Below are 15,950 nucleotides of genomic sequence, written 5' to 3'. Positions count from 1 at the left end.
GTCGCTTGGTAATTTGGGTTCTCTGTTCTGTACCTCAGCGCCAAGAAAACCCTCAGCCTGGTTGAATACTGCGGGGTCCAGCTTCAAGCAGAGAGCTCGCAGACATGTAGTTCATGCACCAAGTAGGTTTAAAGAGGAAGTAAACCCTGATGGGTTTTTACTTCCTCTGTCTCCCTGCAAAGGTAAAAGCATAATGGGCTACTATGCATTGCATAGTAGCCCATTATGTGTCACTTACCTGACACAGGAGCCAGCGATGTCACCGTCTCCATCTTCTTCCGGGTATCGCTGCTCCGGCCACTTACAGCGCCGGAGCAGCGATGACGTCAATCCCGCGCATGCGCATGGGGGCCGCAACTAACGGCATATCGCCGTTAGCAGCGGCATGCTGCTAATGGCGATAGTGCGCCTGCGCGCCGCTGTCTACGGCGCATGCGTTGTACACAGCTGTGACTCTTTTAGTAAAATATCTCCTAAACCATGTAGGTTTAGGAGATATTTCTTGGACCTACAGGTAAGCCTTAATCTAGGCTTACCTGTAGGTCAAAGTGGTTTGTAAGGGTTTATAACCACTTTAAGGGCTTCCTTCCCATGTTTATTGGTAAGCGTTTTAAACAAATCAAGAAGATTCCCTCGCAGAGATAAGCATCACAAACAAAAGTCCAGCAGAAACCGGTTATTATGCCTTCTGACTAGTAAATAGACCCCACTTGGTCTGCTTCACACATGTTACCTCACAGCCTGCTTGCATGCTTTCCCAGCAACTACCCATTAACGCAGGGAAAGAAAACCTACCTTGGTGGGGAACAAGGTATGGTCAGTAATTACCCCATGCTTCCTGCTAAAAACCTTCCAATGCCACCCATTTAACTCACGAACCGCAAAATCATATACGACAGATGCACTCCATTCACAACTGACAGGCACGGTTTGTCACAATACCTTTAACCTGGCTGTGAATTAGCACAAGGAAAGAGACACAAGACCCTTTTAGTGGTAAATTAATGCAATGTATTGGTACAGGTTAGAATAAATGGCAGTTTGAGAATAAATGAACACACAGAAGGTAGGTTCAGATACAGTCAGCTCAGGGCCGGATTAACATAGGGGCTATTGGAGCTGCAGCTCCAGGCCCCTTTCTCAAGATAGGCCCATTTGCCCAAAAAAAAAAAAAAAAAAAAAAAAAAAAAAAGATCGACTTTGAGGATTGTAGCTCAGCGATCAGGAGTCACAGAGACCCACTCTAGCACTGGTTAAAATATGGGGCTGCTATCATCTATGGTTCCGGAGATATACGGGGCTCCTTGCGAAGCCTGTCAGAAGCTACATACAGAGCGGCCAGTTTAAATACAAGCTGGAACACTCTGCAGCAGACAGAGGATGAACTCACAGTGCTTATAATAATTATTTGTATATTACTTATGATAATTAACCCCTTGCCACCCAGGCCCATTCTGAGACTTCTCTCCTACATGTAAAAGTCATCATTTTTTTTATGCTAGAAAATTACTCAGAACCCTCAAGCATTATATATTGTTTTAGCAGACACCCTATGGAATAAAATGGTGGTCTTTGCAACTTTTTATGTTACATGATATTTGCGCAGCAATTTTTCAAACGTTTTTTTTTGGAAAGAAACTGTTTCATTCATAAAAAAAAAAAACACTAAAATTAGCACAATTTTTTGTTGTGTACTAAGCGATGCTTTACATTTTTTTACAGGTTACATGTTTAGAGTTACAGAGGAGGTCTAGTGCTAGAATTATTGCTCTCGCTCTAACGATCGTGGAGTATGTAACCTGTGTGTATCTAGCTCTGATACTAACCAGTGCCTACCCAGGGACTGACTAGTATCTCTACCCAGCCTGTCCCCACACACACTCTCACCTGCTGACCTGTGAATGGGGCAATCACTCCCGCAGTGTTATTGTGTTCTGCCAGTGAATACAATGATTTGTGTTGCTAACTATAGCTGGCAGCACTGATTGTTTTGGGGAAAACCTGACAGGCTGGTTGTACTCAAGTTGGTTAATAGGTTGACTTGTGTAAAACCAGCTAGCCCATACATAGATCGACTATGGCTGGTCTCTGCTTAATTGGTGTAATTTCAATCCATGTCTGGCCCGCTTAACCACTACGCAGTCCCTAAACATCCTTCCACAAACCTTTACATTTTTCCTTCCCAGATTACTTCATCCTCCTCTCCTATACATAGTGCCCACTGTCATACTCTCCACACTTCTATCCTGTACATACTGCTCGCTGTCATGCCCTCCACACTTCTCTCCTATACATAACGCCCGCTGTCATATCCTACACACCTCTCTTGTACATAGTGACTGCTGTCATACACTTCTCTCCTGTACATAGTGCCCACTGTCATACCCGCCACGCTCCTCTCCTATACATAGTGCCCACCGTCATACCCTCCACACTCCTCTCCTGTACATACTACTCACTGTCATACCCTCCATACTCATCTCCTATACATAGTGCCCATTGTCATACACTCCACACTTCTCTCCTATACATAGTGCCCGTTGTCATAAACTCCACACTTCTCTCCTATGCATAGTGCCCACTGTCATACCCTCCACACTCCTCTCCTGTACATGCTACTCACTGTCATTCCCTCCATACTCCTCTCCTATACATAGTGCCCAGCATCATACCCTCCCTCCACACTCCTCTCCTGTAATTACTGTACTACTCTCCACACTTCTCTCCTGTACATAGTGCCCACTGTCATACCCTCCACACTCCTGTACATATTGCTCACTGTCATACCCTCCACACTCTTCTCTTATACGTAGTGCCCAATGTCATACCCTCTACACTCCTCTGCTGTGCATACTGCCCACTGTCATACCCTTCACACTCCTCTCCTGTACATAGTGCCTTCTGTCATACCCTCTGCACTCCTCTCATGTACATAGTGTCCACTGTTAGACCCTCCACATTCCTCTCCCTCACCTGCACATACTTCCCCCTTTTATACCATCCATACTCCTCCCCTATGCCTCTTACCCACAAAAACTGTTCTTTAAAATTATACTGAATATCCTCAATGTTACCAGCTCTAGAATGGGCACTTTTGTCAGTTCAACTAAAGGAAATTTCACAGTCCTCATATTTGTTCTGCCCCATTATTAGTACTTATTTAATTTTGTAATTACTATTGTGATGTATAGAGGAACATAGGGGATGTCAGCTACTCTAAACATAGCACTTGTAAAAAAAGCGTCCCTGAAATTATTTTTGAAATGTTGACAACTATTCACTTAGGCACTGCCCAAGGGCCACAGGGTCAGTAGGGGGCCCCATGAGAGGCTAGTGATATTAAAGCAGTAGTAAACTTTTCTAACATTACTACTTTTTAGAGGCCCTGGGGTAGGTTATGCCATAATGTACAAGTATTCCCAGCATATTAGCACATTAGGGTACACTTAAATTGTCAGACTAAGCCCTCCAGTGCTGTGCTGTGATCAATCCGGCGGGGCCCGGGCACTTCCATCTTCACCCGGTCTTCCTTCTGGGTTCTGTGCCTTCGGTCACTTGCCTTGGCCAGGCTGCATTGATGCCATTCCCACACATGCTCATGTGCATCCTCTTTCTCTCATCCCCCCCCTTTCTCTCTCTCATCCTCCCTCCCTTACCCCTCACACTTCTTTCATCCCCTTTCTCTCTCTCTCATCCTCCCTCTCTTTAATTTAATTTGTTATAACAAAAAATATTTTGCATTATTTATTTATTGTTTATAAAAGGCCCTACCAAAATCCTCAGCACCAGGCCGATGATGCTCTTAATCTGGCCCTGAGTCAGCTACACCGCATAATTACTAGGTATGCCAAGGTAACTTAGAATAGAGTTCTGTACCACTAGCCTGGGATTAATAAAATCAGCAAATTCAGCAATAGTGCATAGAAACATTAGCTGCAATAAGTATAATATATAATAAGATAACTAGTTTAGAGTGTACTCTAGGAGACTGGCTAGGATAAGGTGCAATATCCCCTGTGAGTTACCTCCTAGTATAAGCAATAGGTGAGGGTCTCTGTACAGCAGCTGTAAAAGGGACACAGTCTTTAGTACTAACTCTTCAGCTGGCTAGTGTTGGGGCCCATAAGAATAGTCTCAGTGAAGCCTTCAGGCAGCAATAAGGCTACTAGATGGCCTTATGGTCAGTTCCTAAATGGATCAGCCTACTTAACAACAGACAGTAAATACCCACAGCAGCAGCTCAACAGCCCCAGCAAAATTGCAGCCCATTATCTGGTCACACACCGTGATTAGTCCACTCTCTGCTTTGCACTCAGGTGACTCTGGATGTCAGCACAATTGGGCTCAGCACTCGGGATCCCACTCAGGCCACCAATATGCAGCAGTGGTGGTGCACACTGGACAGCAATGTGCACTCTCTGGGCTCCCTAATGGCAAGAGGAAGCTCTCTTGTGCGGCTTGAGAAATCTCCTCATGGCAATCTCCCTTTGGGAAATGCAGTTTAAAAGCTATTGATTATGGTAGAGGCTCTCTCCTCTTGATTACAGCTCCCGAAGTGCTGTGCTGCTTTACTCAGTCTACTAAACACTTCCTGCTCAGCAACTCCTTCCTCTAAATATCAGTAGATGGCAAAAACAGCAGGCTCCATTCAAATAGGTGCTGTGTTGGATATTGCCCCAGTGAGAGCAACTCTCGCTGCAAAGACTACTAGTAAAAAGAAGCATGTTGCAGGTGCTCTAGGTTTGGGGGCTCCTGTGGTGACCCACAGCAACACTTTGAAAGCAAGCCTGGGATCTTTTTTAGCCATGTATGTGAGGTGTAGCAAGTTTATTTCAACATTTCTGGGCCTTTTCCTTTGAAGGTAATTTAATTGGTTGAGTCTTAGACAGTATAATTGTGTCCACAGTAAAATCTGGTAGCTGCGACCTTAACATTCGTAGACTAGAACATGCATCCACAGCTCTTGTGGTTCATGCCACATCCATACAAAACATGTTTGTGCCTAATGTTTATGTGATATTTACCCATTGAAAGTGCTTAAGTTACTGAAGCCCACTGCAAGGTCGGTGACTGGTGTTAATGGCTGCTCTGGAGAATATATAACAGATGCATCTCTGTCCCTCAGAAGATTTAGTACCATTCGACAATTTGTGCGGAAATTAAGACCAGAAGACTTTGAGTAACCATCTGATGAAAAAGAGTGTCCATCTGCCATGGTTTTATGATTCTTCACCACTAGTGTGGATCCTGGAGAGCTGCTGATGAAGAGAGAAAGAAATGTACAAATTAAACACATTAATTCTTACACAGGAAATGCCAAAAAAACAAAACATAGCTAACCATCTAGGTTACAAGCTGTCTGCACAATGTCCTTTAGATTTACCAACTACAGTATTGTGAGGACCTAATAAAACAATCAATTCAGGCCCAGACACTACATAAATGTTTGTGGGACATAGGCTAGGTTAACATACATGCATTTGCAGTCGATGGGTTTTGAGACCCATTTTGCGACACATTCTGCATTTTTCCATGTGTTGTGTTTTTGGGATGGTAATGCTGTTAAGAAGAAGTGCCTGTTGCCATGCAGGAAAACACATGTACATACATTTTTCATGTGGATTCCATTGAAATTCCTTATAGCAAAAAAATAAAAAAGGTACCATGCTGCATGTAAAAAACGTCCTGCACTTTCCCAAAACACGCACCTGTGGAAACTGCGAAGATGTGCAGGTGACCCATACAAACTACAAATGTTAAACGGATTGTACTGCGTTTCTGCACATGCACTGCAAAATGCATAGGTGTGAACGTACATTGGAGAAAGTAAAATCAGGCTGAGATTTGTAAAGTCTAAACATTTATATAAAGAATATTAGGACGCAATGTCGGCGCCGCGGACAGGAGGGGGAGAGAATGGAGGCTTCAGGCAGCCGCATCGCTGGACCGTGGGACAGGCGAGTGGGTTTATTAAAACTCAGCAGCTACACTTTTTGTAGCTGCTGACTTTAAAAAAAAAAAAAAAAAAATGGGTCCAGCTGGAACTCACATTTTTAAAAGTGCAGGCAAGCAGCAGTGCTTACTCATCAGGTGGAAGGTGGTAGCCCAACGAACGCTTAAACACAGCCCCGTAAAGTGTTCCTCACATTTGTGATGGAATTTCAGATACTCGTAAGAACTCTAGGACTTCTTTACGCCAAATATAGGGCACATGGTGGGTGGGGGGGCTCCGAGGCTGAGACCCCCACCCAGCACAGTCTGATCCCCTTGAGGGTGCTGGGTGTATAAAAGGGACTCTCCTGGACCTTCCTGCCTCCACCATTGGACTGCCATAAGAGTATTTTCTTTAGTTGCGCATTCCTCCCTGCAGTTTGCAAGTTGCAACGGTTTTGGGCTTCTTTCATACCCGAAGCTTGGACGGGATATTATCCTGACCAAAATCACTCTTACTCTGGTGGTATTTCAGTTATGTTAAGCTATCTTGAATACTAACAATTCTTGTTGACAACCAATTGCTACACGTTTGTATACGCTTGATTAAAAAATAAAAACCTTTTGAAGTAAAAAAAACTTAAGTTACACCCAAGCACAAAATCCCCCCCCTCCCCCCAAAAAAAAATTGGGGCCACGCGGTGCACAAATATCGCACCTGAGCCACCGCCACCACCAGGTGCAAGAAACCCCTACCTCCTGATGCCCCAGACATGCAGCGCTGGCCAATCGACCCAGTTCCAACATCCAACAAGAAAAACTTGAGCTCTGCTGCTTCCTGTAGCAGAGCCAAAATTTTACCTTTCCTCCCCACACACACCCCGGCACCCCCATGCACGCTCTTCTCCCTCACCCAGCAGACACGCTGTCGCTGTGTCCCATCCCCAACAAGTGGCGCCGAAGACAAGTAGGGAGGTGAGCAGGGTCCAGCCCACACAGCATGCCACACACACCCCCATAACTCCAGCACCAACAACTGTAAGTGCCAAATGCCCACTCTCCGAGAGAGCCAAAAGGGACACGCATCCCCCAAAACCACCCAGTGAGAAAGCCATTCCAACCAGTAGCACTGCAACCGAATGAGACAGCTGGCCGACCCCCGAATTTAATTTTTTTTCTAGGTAAAAACAAAACAAACAAAAAATGGCCTCTAGATTCAAAGCAAATTTGTCAAGCTCTGCATTACAGGACCAAGGATGAAATATTCGGGAACCAATGGGTTATGCTGCTATCCTTAAGAGATTGGATACTGCCAAACAAAGTTGTAAGGATGGCCCAATATAATCCTTTCCTTTCCTAGAATTGCTTTGTTTTGTTAGCAAGCAATAGCAAGAGTGGATCATTAGAAAAAGATGGGAAGGACCTGTGTCCTGTAGTGTTCTCACAAAAAAATAAATAAAAAAGAAGGGTGGACACTAAAGCAAACCAACAGAAGATCTGAATGATCCGGGAGGGCCTATGGAGAGTCTGCTAGGAGTCCGAAGAAGTTTGAGTACCATGTCGCCTGGGTCAGATCAGTGACATGAGAAACCCTGGGATGCTAGAAACCATGGGAACAATGCTGGAACGTGAAGTTCTGCTCAAGCCATAATCAAATCTGCATCTCCCGAGCTGCAAGACTTTTGGTTCCTCCTCAATGGCTGGAGTATGTCACTGTCGGGATGAATCTTGGTCGGATGACCCCACAGATAAGAGGACCAGCAATGAAGAGATAACCGGACCACCCAGCATTCTAGAATATGGAGCTGAAGACAAGATTCCTCAGACAATCAAGTCTCTTGAACTGAGAGGGTACCTAGGACTCCAACAAGACCTCAGATCAGACAGCCAAGATCTGGCAAATGGACATAGTTTCAAATGCAAGAAGCAGAAAAGGACTTGCAAGGGAGAGCAAGGCCTTGAAAAAGGACTTCTATCATTTCAGCAGGTACAATCAGATTCATGTTCATGACAGGAGCAGGCTATGCTAAGCTGGGCAAAACACATAGGAAGAGCAAAGAATTTTTAAATTTCTAGCCGAGTACCTTGAGCATTGTGCAGTGCTAGGAGGCACTACAGACAAAAGCTGTAACAGGAGCCCCAGAGGCTTTGCATTGAATACTGCATCCTGGGAACTGTAATATACAATGTTTTTTTTCAAAAGCAATGAAATGCCATTATACCCTGCATACAACATGGCGCCTTCCTCCAGTTCTCTGACACTTCTGTCTTGTGACCTATGGTAAGAAGTCAGACACTCCTGGAAGTGTTAAACCGCTAAGGAGTTTGACAGAGCTAACAAGATATGTGTAGAAAAAGGGGTGAGTACAAGATATTTTCCATTGGGAACCAGCCTTTCATTTTCCATTCATAGGCTGGGGTGGTTCCAGAATGACCATGAGTTATGCTTGAAACCAACTTTTATTTCGGACTCTTATCACTTGTTTTGCACTGCTAAAGATATGCCTTGGTGCAAGTACACCAAGCCTGGTTTTCCCAGAGCCCAGTCCTCTAAGGAAACAAGGCAAAACATTGTTTCTTCGGATAACGAGGCCTGGGTACCATACCATCTTGGGAGTCAAAATATTGGCCCGAGATATGGATCGGTCAGCATAGCCCCTAAGCCCCCGCAGGGACCTGAATAGAGCTTTCTTCATAGCACATGTTTTACGTGACCAACTACCTTAGACACTGGTGAAAAAAAACGGAGTTACGTACCGGTAACATCCTTTTCCGGGAGTCTTTCAGGACAGCCACCTTAGAGTGATCCTGGCTCCTCCCCTCTTAGGAAACACTGCCTTCAATTTCATGATTTAAGCCTCGTCCTCCCTCCGTCCCTCAGTTCTTCCAGAGTACCTCCGGCCAACTGGGGAGACACAAGAACACGTCAAACAAAAACTTTTAATCTTACCTGATGGTCTCATGTGATGAGTTCCCGACAATCTCCAAAAACCTGGGTGGGAACCGATGCTGTCCTGAAAGACTCCCGGAAAAGGATGTTACCGGTACGTAACTCCGTTTTTCCCCAAGTTCGTCTTTCAGGACAGCCACCTTAGAGAGGATAAGCGAGCACATTACCTTAGGGTGGGACCACTGCTTGCAGCACTTTACGACCAAAGGCTTGGTCTTTGGCTGACAGAAGATCCAGTCTATAGTGTTTCACGAACGTAGAAAAACTGGACCACGTTGCAGCTCTACAGATCTGTTCAGGAGATGCACCAGCCCACTCTGCCTGAGAAGTTGCCACTGCCCTGGTTGAGTGTGCTCTAATCCCAACTGGGGGTTCTAACCCCCCTGCCACATAAGCCTGCCCAATGGCTAACCTTAACCATCTGGCTATCGTACGTCTAGAGGCTTTGGAACCCTTCCTAGCCCCTGAAAATAACACAAAAAGTGAATCAGACTTCCTGAACTGACTTGTGCAATCTAAATAATGATCTTCTAACATCCAATCTATGAAAGATGTGTTCCTGTTCTCTTACTGGATTTGAACAGAAAGTAGGTAGCACAATCTCCTGGACTCTATGAAAACTAGAGGCTACCTTAGGTAAAAAGGCCGGATCCATCTTAAAAACCAAACGTTCCGGAAAGACCTGAAAAAAAGGTGCCCTAACAGAAAGGGCTTTGAGTTCACTCACTCTCCTTGCTGTAGTGATCGCCACCAAAAACACCGTTTTGAGAGTGATCAGTTTTAATGAGCAAGATTCCAATGGCTCAAAAGGTTCTCCTGTGAGAAAACGTAAAACTAAAGAAAGATCCCAAACTGGGAAGGGGGAATTTGAAACAGGTCTCTGCCTACTTAGGGCTTTGAAGAACCTCATTATCCAAGGGTCTGATGCTAGATGCCTTTCTAGAAACACGCTTAAAGCGGATACCTGACCCTTCAGTGTTCCAAGGGCTAAACCTTTATCTGCCCCAGCCTGCAGGAACTCTAGAACGGCTACAGAGCTGCACACGTTGAAGGAGCCCTCTGAGCACCAGCTATTGAACCGCCTCCATACCTTTAAGTAAATGGTCTGGGTTTCCTTTTTCCTGCAGTTTAGGAGAGTGGCTACTAAACGATCTGAGAAGCCCTTGCCCTTCAGCAATTCCTCCTCAGAAGCCAAGCTGCAAGGTTCCACCGCTCCACCTGAGGACAGCAGATTGGACCCTGAGAAAGGAGATCTTCCTGGACTGGGAGAATCCAGGGGGGGTTCTACAGACAGGCCCTTCAGAATGGAGAACCACGGCCTCCTGGGCCAGTGAGGTGCGATTAGAATAAGGGTAGTATTCTCCACCTGAAACTTCCTTAACACTGCCGGAATCAGCACGGGAGGGGGGAAAGCATAGCACCTGGAGAAACCCCAACTCTGTGCTAGTGCGTCCACCCCCAACGCCCCGTCCCCCCTGTTTATAGAAAAGAAGATGGCTACCTTTGCGTTTTCCCTCGAGGCAAAGAGGTCTATCGAAGGAATCCCCCCACCTCTGGGTGATCATTTCGAAAACCTCCTGCTTGAGAACCCAGTTGCCTTCTCTCAGTGTTCTCCTGCTGAGGAAATCTGCCACCTGATTTTGCTCTCCTTTCAAGTGGATCGCTGAAAGGGACAGGACATTTGCTTCGGCCTACCTGAGGATGGCTTTTGCTAGGGCCCATAAGGATTCGCTCCTGGTGCCCCCCTGTCTGTTGATGTAAGCTACCACCGAGGAATTGTCCGACCTGACTTTTACATGATGCCCCCGGAGTTCTCTCTGAAAGGTCCTGAGAGCCAGATCTACTGCCCTCAGCTCCCTCCAATTCGAGGATCTCTTCGACTCCCTCCTCTCCCAGGTACCCTGTATCAAACGGGAGTCTAGGTGTGCAACCCAACCTGAGCTGCTCGCATTGGTTGTGACCACCCTGGATATTGGTAAAAATCCACTCTAGGCCTTAGGACAAATTTGCTCCCTTTCTCCACCACCAGAGGGACCTCTTTACCCGATTTGGAACCGAAACCAAAGAATCCAGAGACCCCTGGCTGTGGTCCCAAACCTTCAGTATAAATAATTGCAGAGGACGGTAATGTAATCCCGCCCACTGAACCGCTGGGAGCGTGGACGTCAGCAAGCCCAATGCCGACATGACCTTCCTTACGCAGATCTGGTGGCTGCCCTGGAGAAACAACAGTGCCTTGTCTACCTTTTGAATTTTCTCTAAAGAGAGGAAGACTTTTTGTTCTGTTGAGTCCAACACATACCCCAGGAAGGTGACCCTCTGGGAAGGATTTAAGTTGGATTTCTCCAGGTTCAGAAGCCAACCCAGGCTTACTAACAGGTCTCTTGCTATCTGTAAATCTCGAGTCAACTGCGTCGGAGAAGGGGCAAACAGGAGAAGATCGTCGAGATACACGATCACCGAGATTCCCCTGAGACGCAGAAATGCCAGAACTTCTGCCATCATTTTGGTGAAGATCCGGGGGGGGGGGGGGCTGGGGGGAGAGGATAGCCCGAAGGGAAGTGCTTTGAACTGCAGGTGTAGCACCCCTACTGAGGTTCTCACTGCCAGTCTGAGGAAACGCTGGTGGGTCTCTGATGGGAATATGCAGGTATGCATCTTTTAAATCTATCGATGCCATGAAACAGTTTGGTGGAAGAAGTGCTTTCACCGAGTAAACTGAATCCATCCGAAACCTTCTGTAGGTGACAGACATTCAGAGGCTTCAGGTTCAGGATGAGCCTGAACTTTCCCGAAGGCTTGCGAACCACAAAAACGTGAGAATAGAAGCCCCTGCCTGTCTCTCCTGCTGGGAACCGTACAACCACTTCTTGTTCCTCTAACTCCTGAAGAGAGGAAAGAAGGGCAGACGATTTTTCTGCACATTTTGGCAGCTCGGTGACAAGGAGTCTCAGAGGGGGGAGTTCTGAAAACTCCAAACGGTAACCTCTTCTGATGATCCCCAACACAAACTGATTGGAGGTGATCATCTCCCACTGTGGGAGAAAGGCCCCCAACCTTCCTCCCACTGTGACCCTGTCATTGAGACTTTTTGGGCTGTTCAGGAGGGCGAAAAATTGCTCCCCCACGCCCCTTGCCCTTGAGCCCCCAACTTTTCTTCTGCCGATCAGTTCTAGGGGCTTCAAATTTTTTCTGAGGATGAGTCTTTTTCTTTGACTGCTCCCCAAATTTCCTCTTAACGGGAAAGGCCTTTTTCTTATCAGCCGTGCGATCTAGCACTGCTTCAAGACCTGGCCCAAACAGCAAGTCTCCTGTAAAAGGGATCCCACAGAGCTTTGCTTTGGACGCATTGTCCCCCTGCCAGGTCTTCAGCCATAAAGCCCTCCTAGCTGAGTTGGTCAGAGCCGAGGACCTTGCAGACATTCGCACGGATTCAGCTGAAGCATCCGCAATGTATGCTATCCCCTTAAGCAGCATGGGAAAGGAGGATAGAATAGTCTCCTTTGCCGTCCCTGCTTCAATGTGCGCGTTAATCTGGGTAAGCCAATACTCCATATTACGAGCCACCACTGTGGCTGCCATGGCCGGCTTAAGATTTCCCTGTGATGAATCCCAGGCCTTCTTTAGAAGTGAATCCATCCTTCGATCCATAGGGTTTGAAAGTACCCCCATGTCCTCAAAGGCCAGATCAGTGTGTCTGGACACCTTGGAAAAAGCAGCCTCTAATCTGGGAGATTTATTCCAGACGAGAGCCTCCTCTTCCAAAAAAGGAAACCTTCGTTTTAATGCCCCAGAAAAGAAAGGTTTCCTTTCGGGATCCTGCCATTCCTTCCTGATGGCATCGATCAAGACATCATGAACCGGGAACACCCGCTTTTTCTGTTCCCCCGTGCCCTTGTACATCTGATCATGGAGTGACAATGCCTTCTTTTCCTCTTGTATGCCTAAAGTGGTATGAATAGCTCCTAAGAGCTCGTCCACTTCCTCCAGGGAAAGCTTATACCGTGAGGTTCTATTGGATTCCCCATCCAACCCCTCATCGACAGATTCCCCTTGGGAGTCTGAGCCAACACTGTCAACTTCTTCCTCAGCTTCCTCTCTGGAGCCCCCTGGATTCTCTCCACCTGCGGGAGGAACATCCACTGGGCTAGATGGTACACTCTGCTGCGCTGGTGTAGGAGTGCTCTGGGGCTGAGGCCACTGGAAACTAGAGAAAAGTGTTTTGAAGGACTGGAAAGTACTAGAGAGTTCCTTCACAGAAGCCGCCAGATCTGCACCCTGTTCTGCTGCCTGCTCCCTAACCAACCCCTCAATACACTCTTTACAAAGTGCCTTGGACCAGGAATCCCCCATAGAGGCTCTACATGAAGGACACTTCTTCCTAGAACCATGGGGGGACTTGCTCGTGGCTTTCTGAAAAACAGAAATAAAAGAAAGAGCAGCATAAGATTTAAAAAGAAAAAGAAACACCAGCGCTACTTAGAGGACCACCGGGAGTGCCCCCCCCCAGGATCAACCATCACCAGGATCCCAGACGCACTGCCCTTCCCCCCCGACCACCAAGGGGGAAAAACACCAGTGGAGCTACTGGTTATAAAGTAAGGGAACACCTCCCCAAGGTTCCCCTTACCTTTGAGTGGCTGGTGCTGTTATCTCCAGGAGCTCTTGAAGCCTCTGCTTTGGACATTCTCCTGTTGAGGAAGAGTGGTACGAACGTGCCTCCTACAGCTGCCTGTACAACTTTAGAAAGAGGCTGCACCAGCCGAACGCTTGGTCCCCTTTCACGTGCTGCGTCCGGAACTGGAAGACGCGGATACAACGAAGATGTCCGCCCCCACCGGAACTGACGTCGCCCGTCATCCGGTCCGGCCTCCAGCTCCAAGCCGACTGCAAACACAGGGGGACCCTGGACTTCTTGTTGCAGCGCCCCACTGGGCGAAACGAAGGGATGGACCTCCCCAAACGTCCTGCTTTCCCCAAGCGAAGTTTAGAGTGCGTGTAAAAAGGTCAGTACGAGAGTCCAGCTCCCCAGCCGACCGGACTGCCTATCCTGTTGAAGCACCCTCCTGGGTGAACGAACGGATTAACCTCTAAAACTTCCTGCTTTCCCCAAGCGAAGTTTAGAGTGTATGGTCAGTATGAAAATTCAGCTCCCCAGCTGACCGGACTGCCGAAAGTAGTCCGATAGACGATTGGACTGCCGAGCGGGGCCAGAGCTCCGCTCCAGATAGCTTCAGTCTCGCCAACTGATTTAGCTAAGGTTCCTTAGCGGTGTCTCCCCACCGGAGGAAACACCATAACTGAGGGACGGAGGGTGGACGAGGCTTAAATCATGAAATTGAAGGCGGTGTTTCCTAAGAGGGGAGGAGCCAGGGTCTCTCTAAGGTGACTGTCCTGAATGACGAACTTGGGAAAACTGAGGTGCTCCCCAAATTATATAGGGGAAGAATTCTCCTTAATTATGGTTAACCAGTGTGCAATCACCGAAGGTGCCTATCTAACCCACTATGTAATGAATGCGCTGTGTCCCGTGATGTATGAACAAGAAAGCGTATTGTACAAGTATGCAAACTGTTTTCTCTTTATTTACCTTTATTTCTCTGACAGGATTCTCCAGCTTTGCTGGCAGGGAATTTTGTGGTATGAATTTTATCTTATACAAGGCAATGCAGGATGTAAGGAAGAAAAATTACAAGTTCAGCAACCTGTATCTTATAAAAGTTACGCTGTTAGCACAGGGTCATTATGCATGTTGTTAAAACATACCTGTAATAGAAGAGGCAAGTCTACTATACTAAACTGACAGGGGTTATTTCTTTCCAAAATTGAAAAAATAAAAATAAAAGTTTTGCCTATAGTTGTACAAAACAGCTCTGTGCTGACAGGGTGACAGAGCAAGTGCTCCTGATGTGCCTTGCAGAGACAATAAGGTATTTTTTTCTGATACGCTGCAAAAAGAAAGGTCAAAACTTGCTGACTGCTAGTAATATTACACCACAGCCAGGCCAGAAGGAAGTAGAATAATTATCACTTTTAAAACACAAATTTATATATATATATATTAATTATATATATATATATATATATATATATATTTTTTTTTTTTTTTTTTTTTTTTAACTATAATTTTTAGGCCTCATGCACACGGACGTTTTTACAGCCACTTTTTTGAGCTTTTTTTGCAGCTTAAAAACGGCTGTCCATGTTAGTCTATGGCTTCATGCCCACCTAGGCGTTTTTGAGCTGCAAATGGCATAGGCGTTTTTAAGCTGTAAAAAAAACCCAGGACCAGTGCGTTCCGTGGCGTGGAGCTAGAGCTGTAAAAACGCGAATCGCGGGAAAACGCGCAAAAACGCGCAACATATTTTCTTTGTTTTCTGAGTGCTATAGCCAAGAGATGCGTTTCTTAAAAAACGCTACTTAACGCTAACGCTAAAAAACGCGCAAAAACGTGGTAAAAATCACGTTTTTAACAACGATTTTTCCAGGCATCGGAGCTAGCTTTGCAGCCAGTTTTTTAAAACGTCCGTGTGCATGAGCACTTAAACTAATACCTACCCTTTATTGTGCATGTGCAACCACTAATTATAAAGAATACATAATCACCTATGTCTTAGGTTCTTTAGATTGTTGATAAAGCAACATCTATGTGGTGACCATTTTCAGCATTGCAGGATTAACAAGCAAACTGATGTTCTTACCAAGATAATAATGCCTGGTACACCCTGGTAGTTTCTTTTGTTCAACCCAGCTGGCTGAATGAAAAAAAAAAAACTGGAGGAGCTTGCTGTACTAACGGTGCAATGTGTCACAAAAACCTTCAATTGGAAAAAAAAAAAAAATAAATAAAAAAAAGAAAGAAACACTGTTGCACTTTGTTGTATTCACTTTTCTATCAATAAACTTTTGTAAAAGAAAAAAAGAAAAAAAAAAAAAAAAAAGGAAGAAAAAGCAAAAAGAATAATATTTACAAACTAAAGCAGTGAAGAAATTCATTTCACTGGGCTGCCCTACCCAACAGACGCTTTTCCAATAAGGCTTGGCATGTGTAAAAATGTGGCACAATTGC

The 15,950-nt window shown here is 45.9% G+C and overlaps 1 protein-coding gene across 4 annotated transcripts in view; it reads right to left on the bottom strand.

Moving 5' to 3' along the window:
- Positions 1–15,950, bottom strand: part of CDC25C (cell division cycle 25C) — an 85,440-nt gene that overhangs the window by 59,938 nt on the left and 9,552 nt on the right. For 3 of the 4 annotated variants that reach the window (XM_077472340.1, XM_077472339.1, XM_077472341.1), the window contains exon 2: positions 5,025–5,258. In XM_077472340.1, the coding sequence (XP_077328466.1) occupies positions 5,025–5,258 (234 nt within the window). The remainder of the gene's footprint in view (positions 1–5,024; positions 5,259–15,950) is intronic. The other variant, XM_077472342.1, reaches the window with a different exon arrangement.

The sequence above is a fragment of the Lithobates pipiens genome, unplaced genomic scaffold, assembly GCF_037356315.1.
Source record: "Lithobates pipiens isolate NorthernLeopardFrog02 unplaced genomic scaffold, aLitPip1_a1.2 Scaffold_8, whole genome shotgun sequence".
In the NCBI taxonomy this organism is placed as follows: Eukaryota; Metazoa; Chordata; class Amphibia; order Anura; family Ranidae; genus Lithobates; species Lithobates pipiens.
Note: the sequence above shows the minus strand (reverse complement) of the source record. Positions and strands in the feature narration are given on the sequence as shown.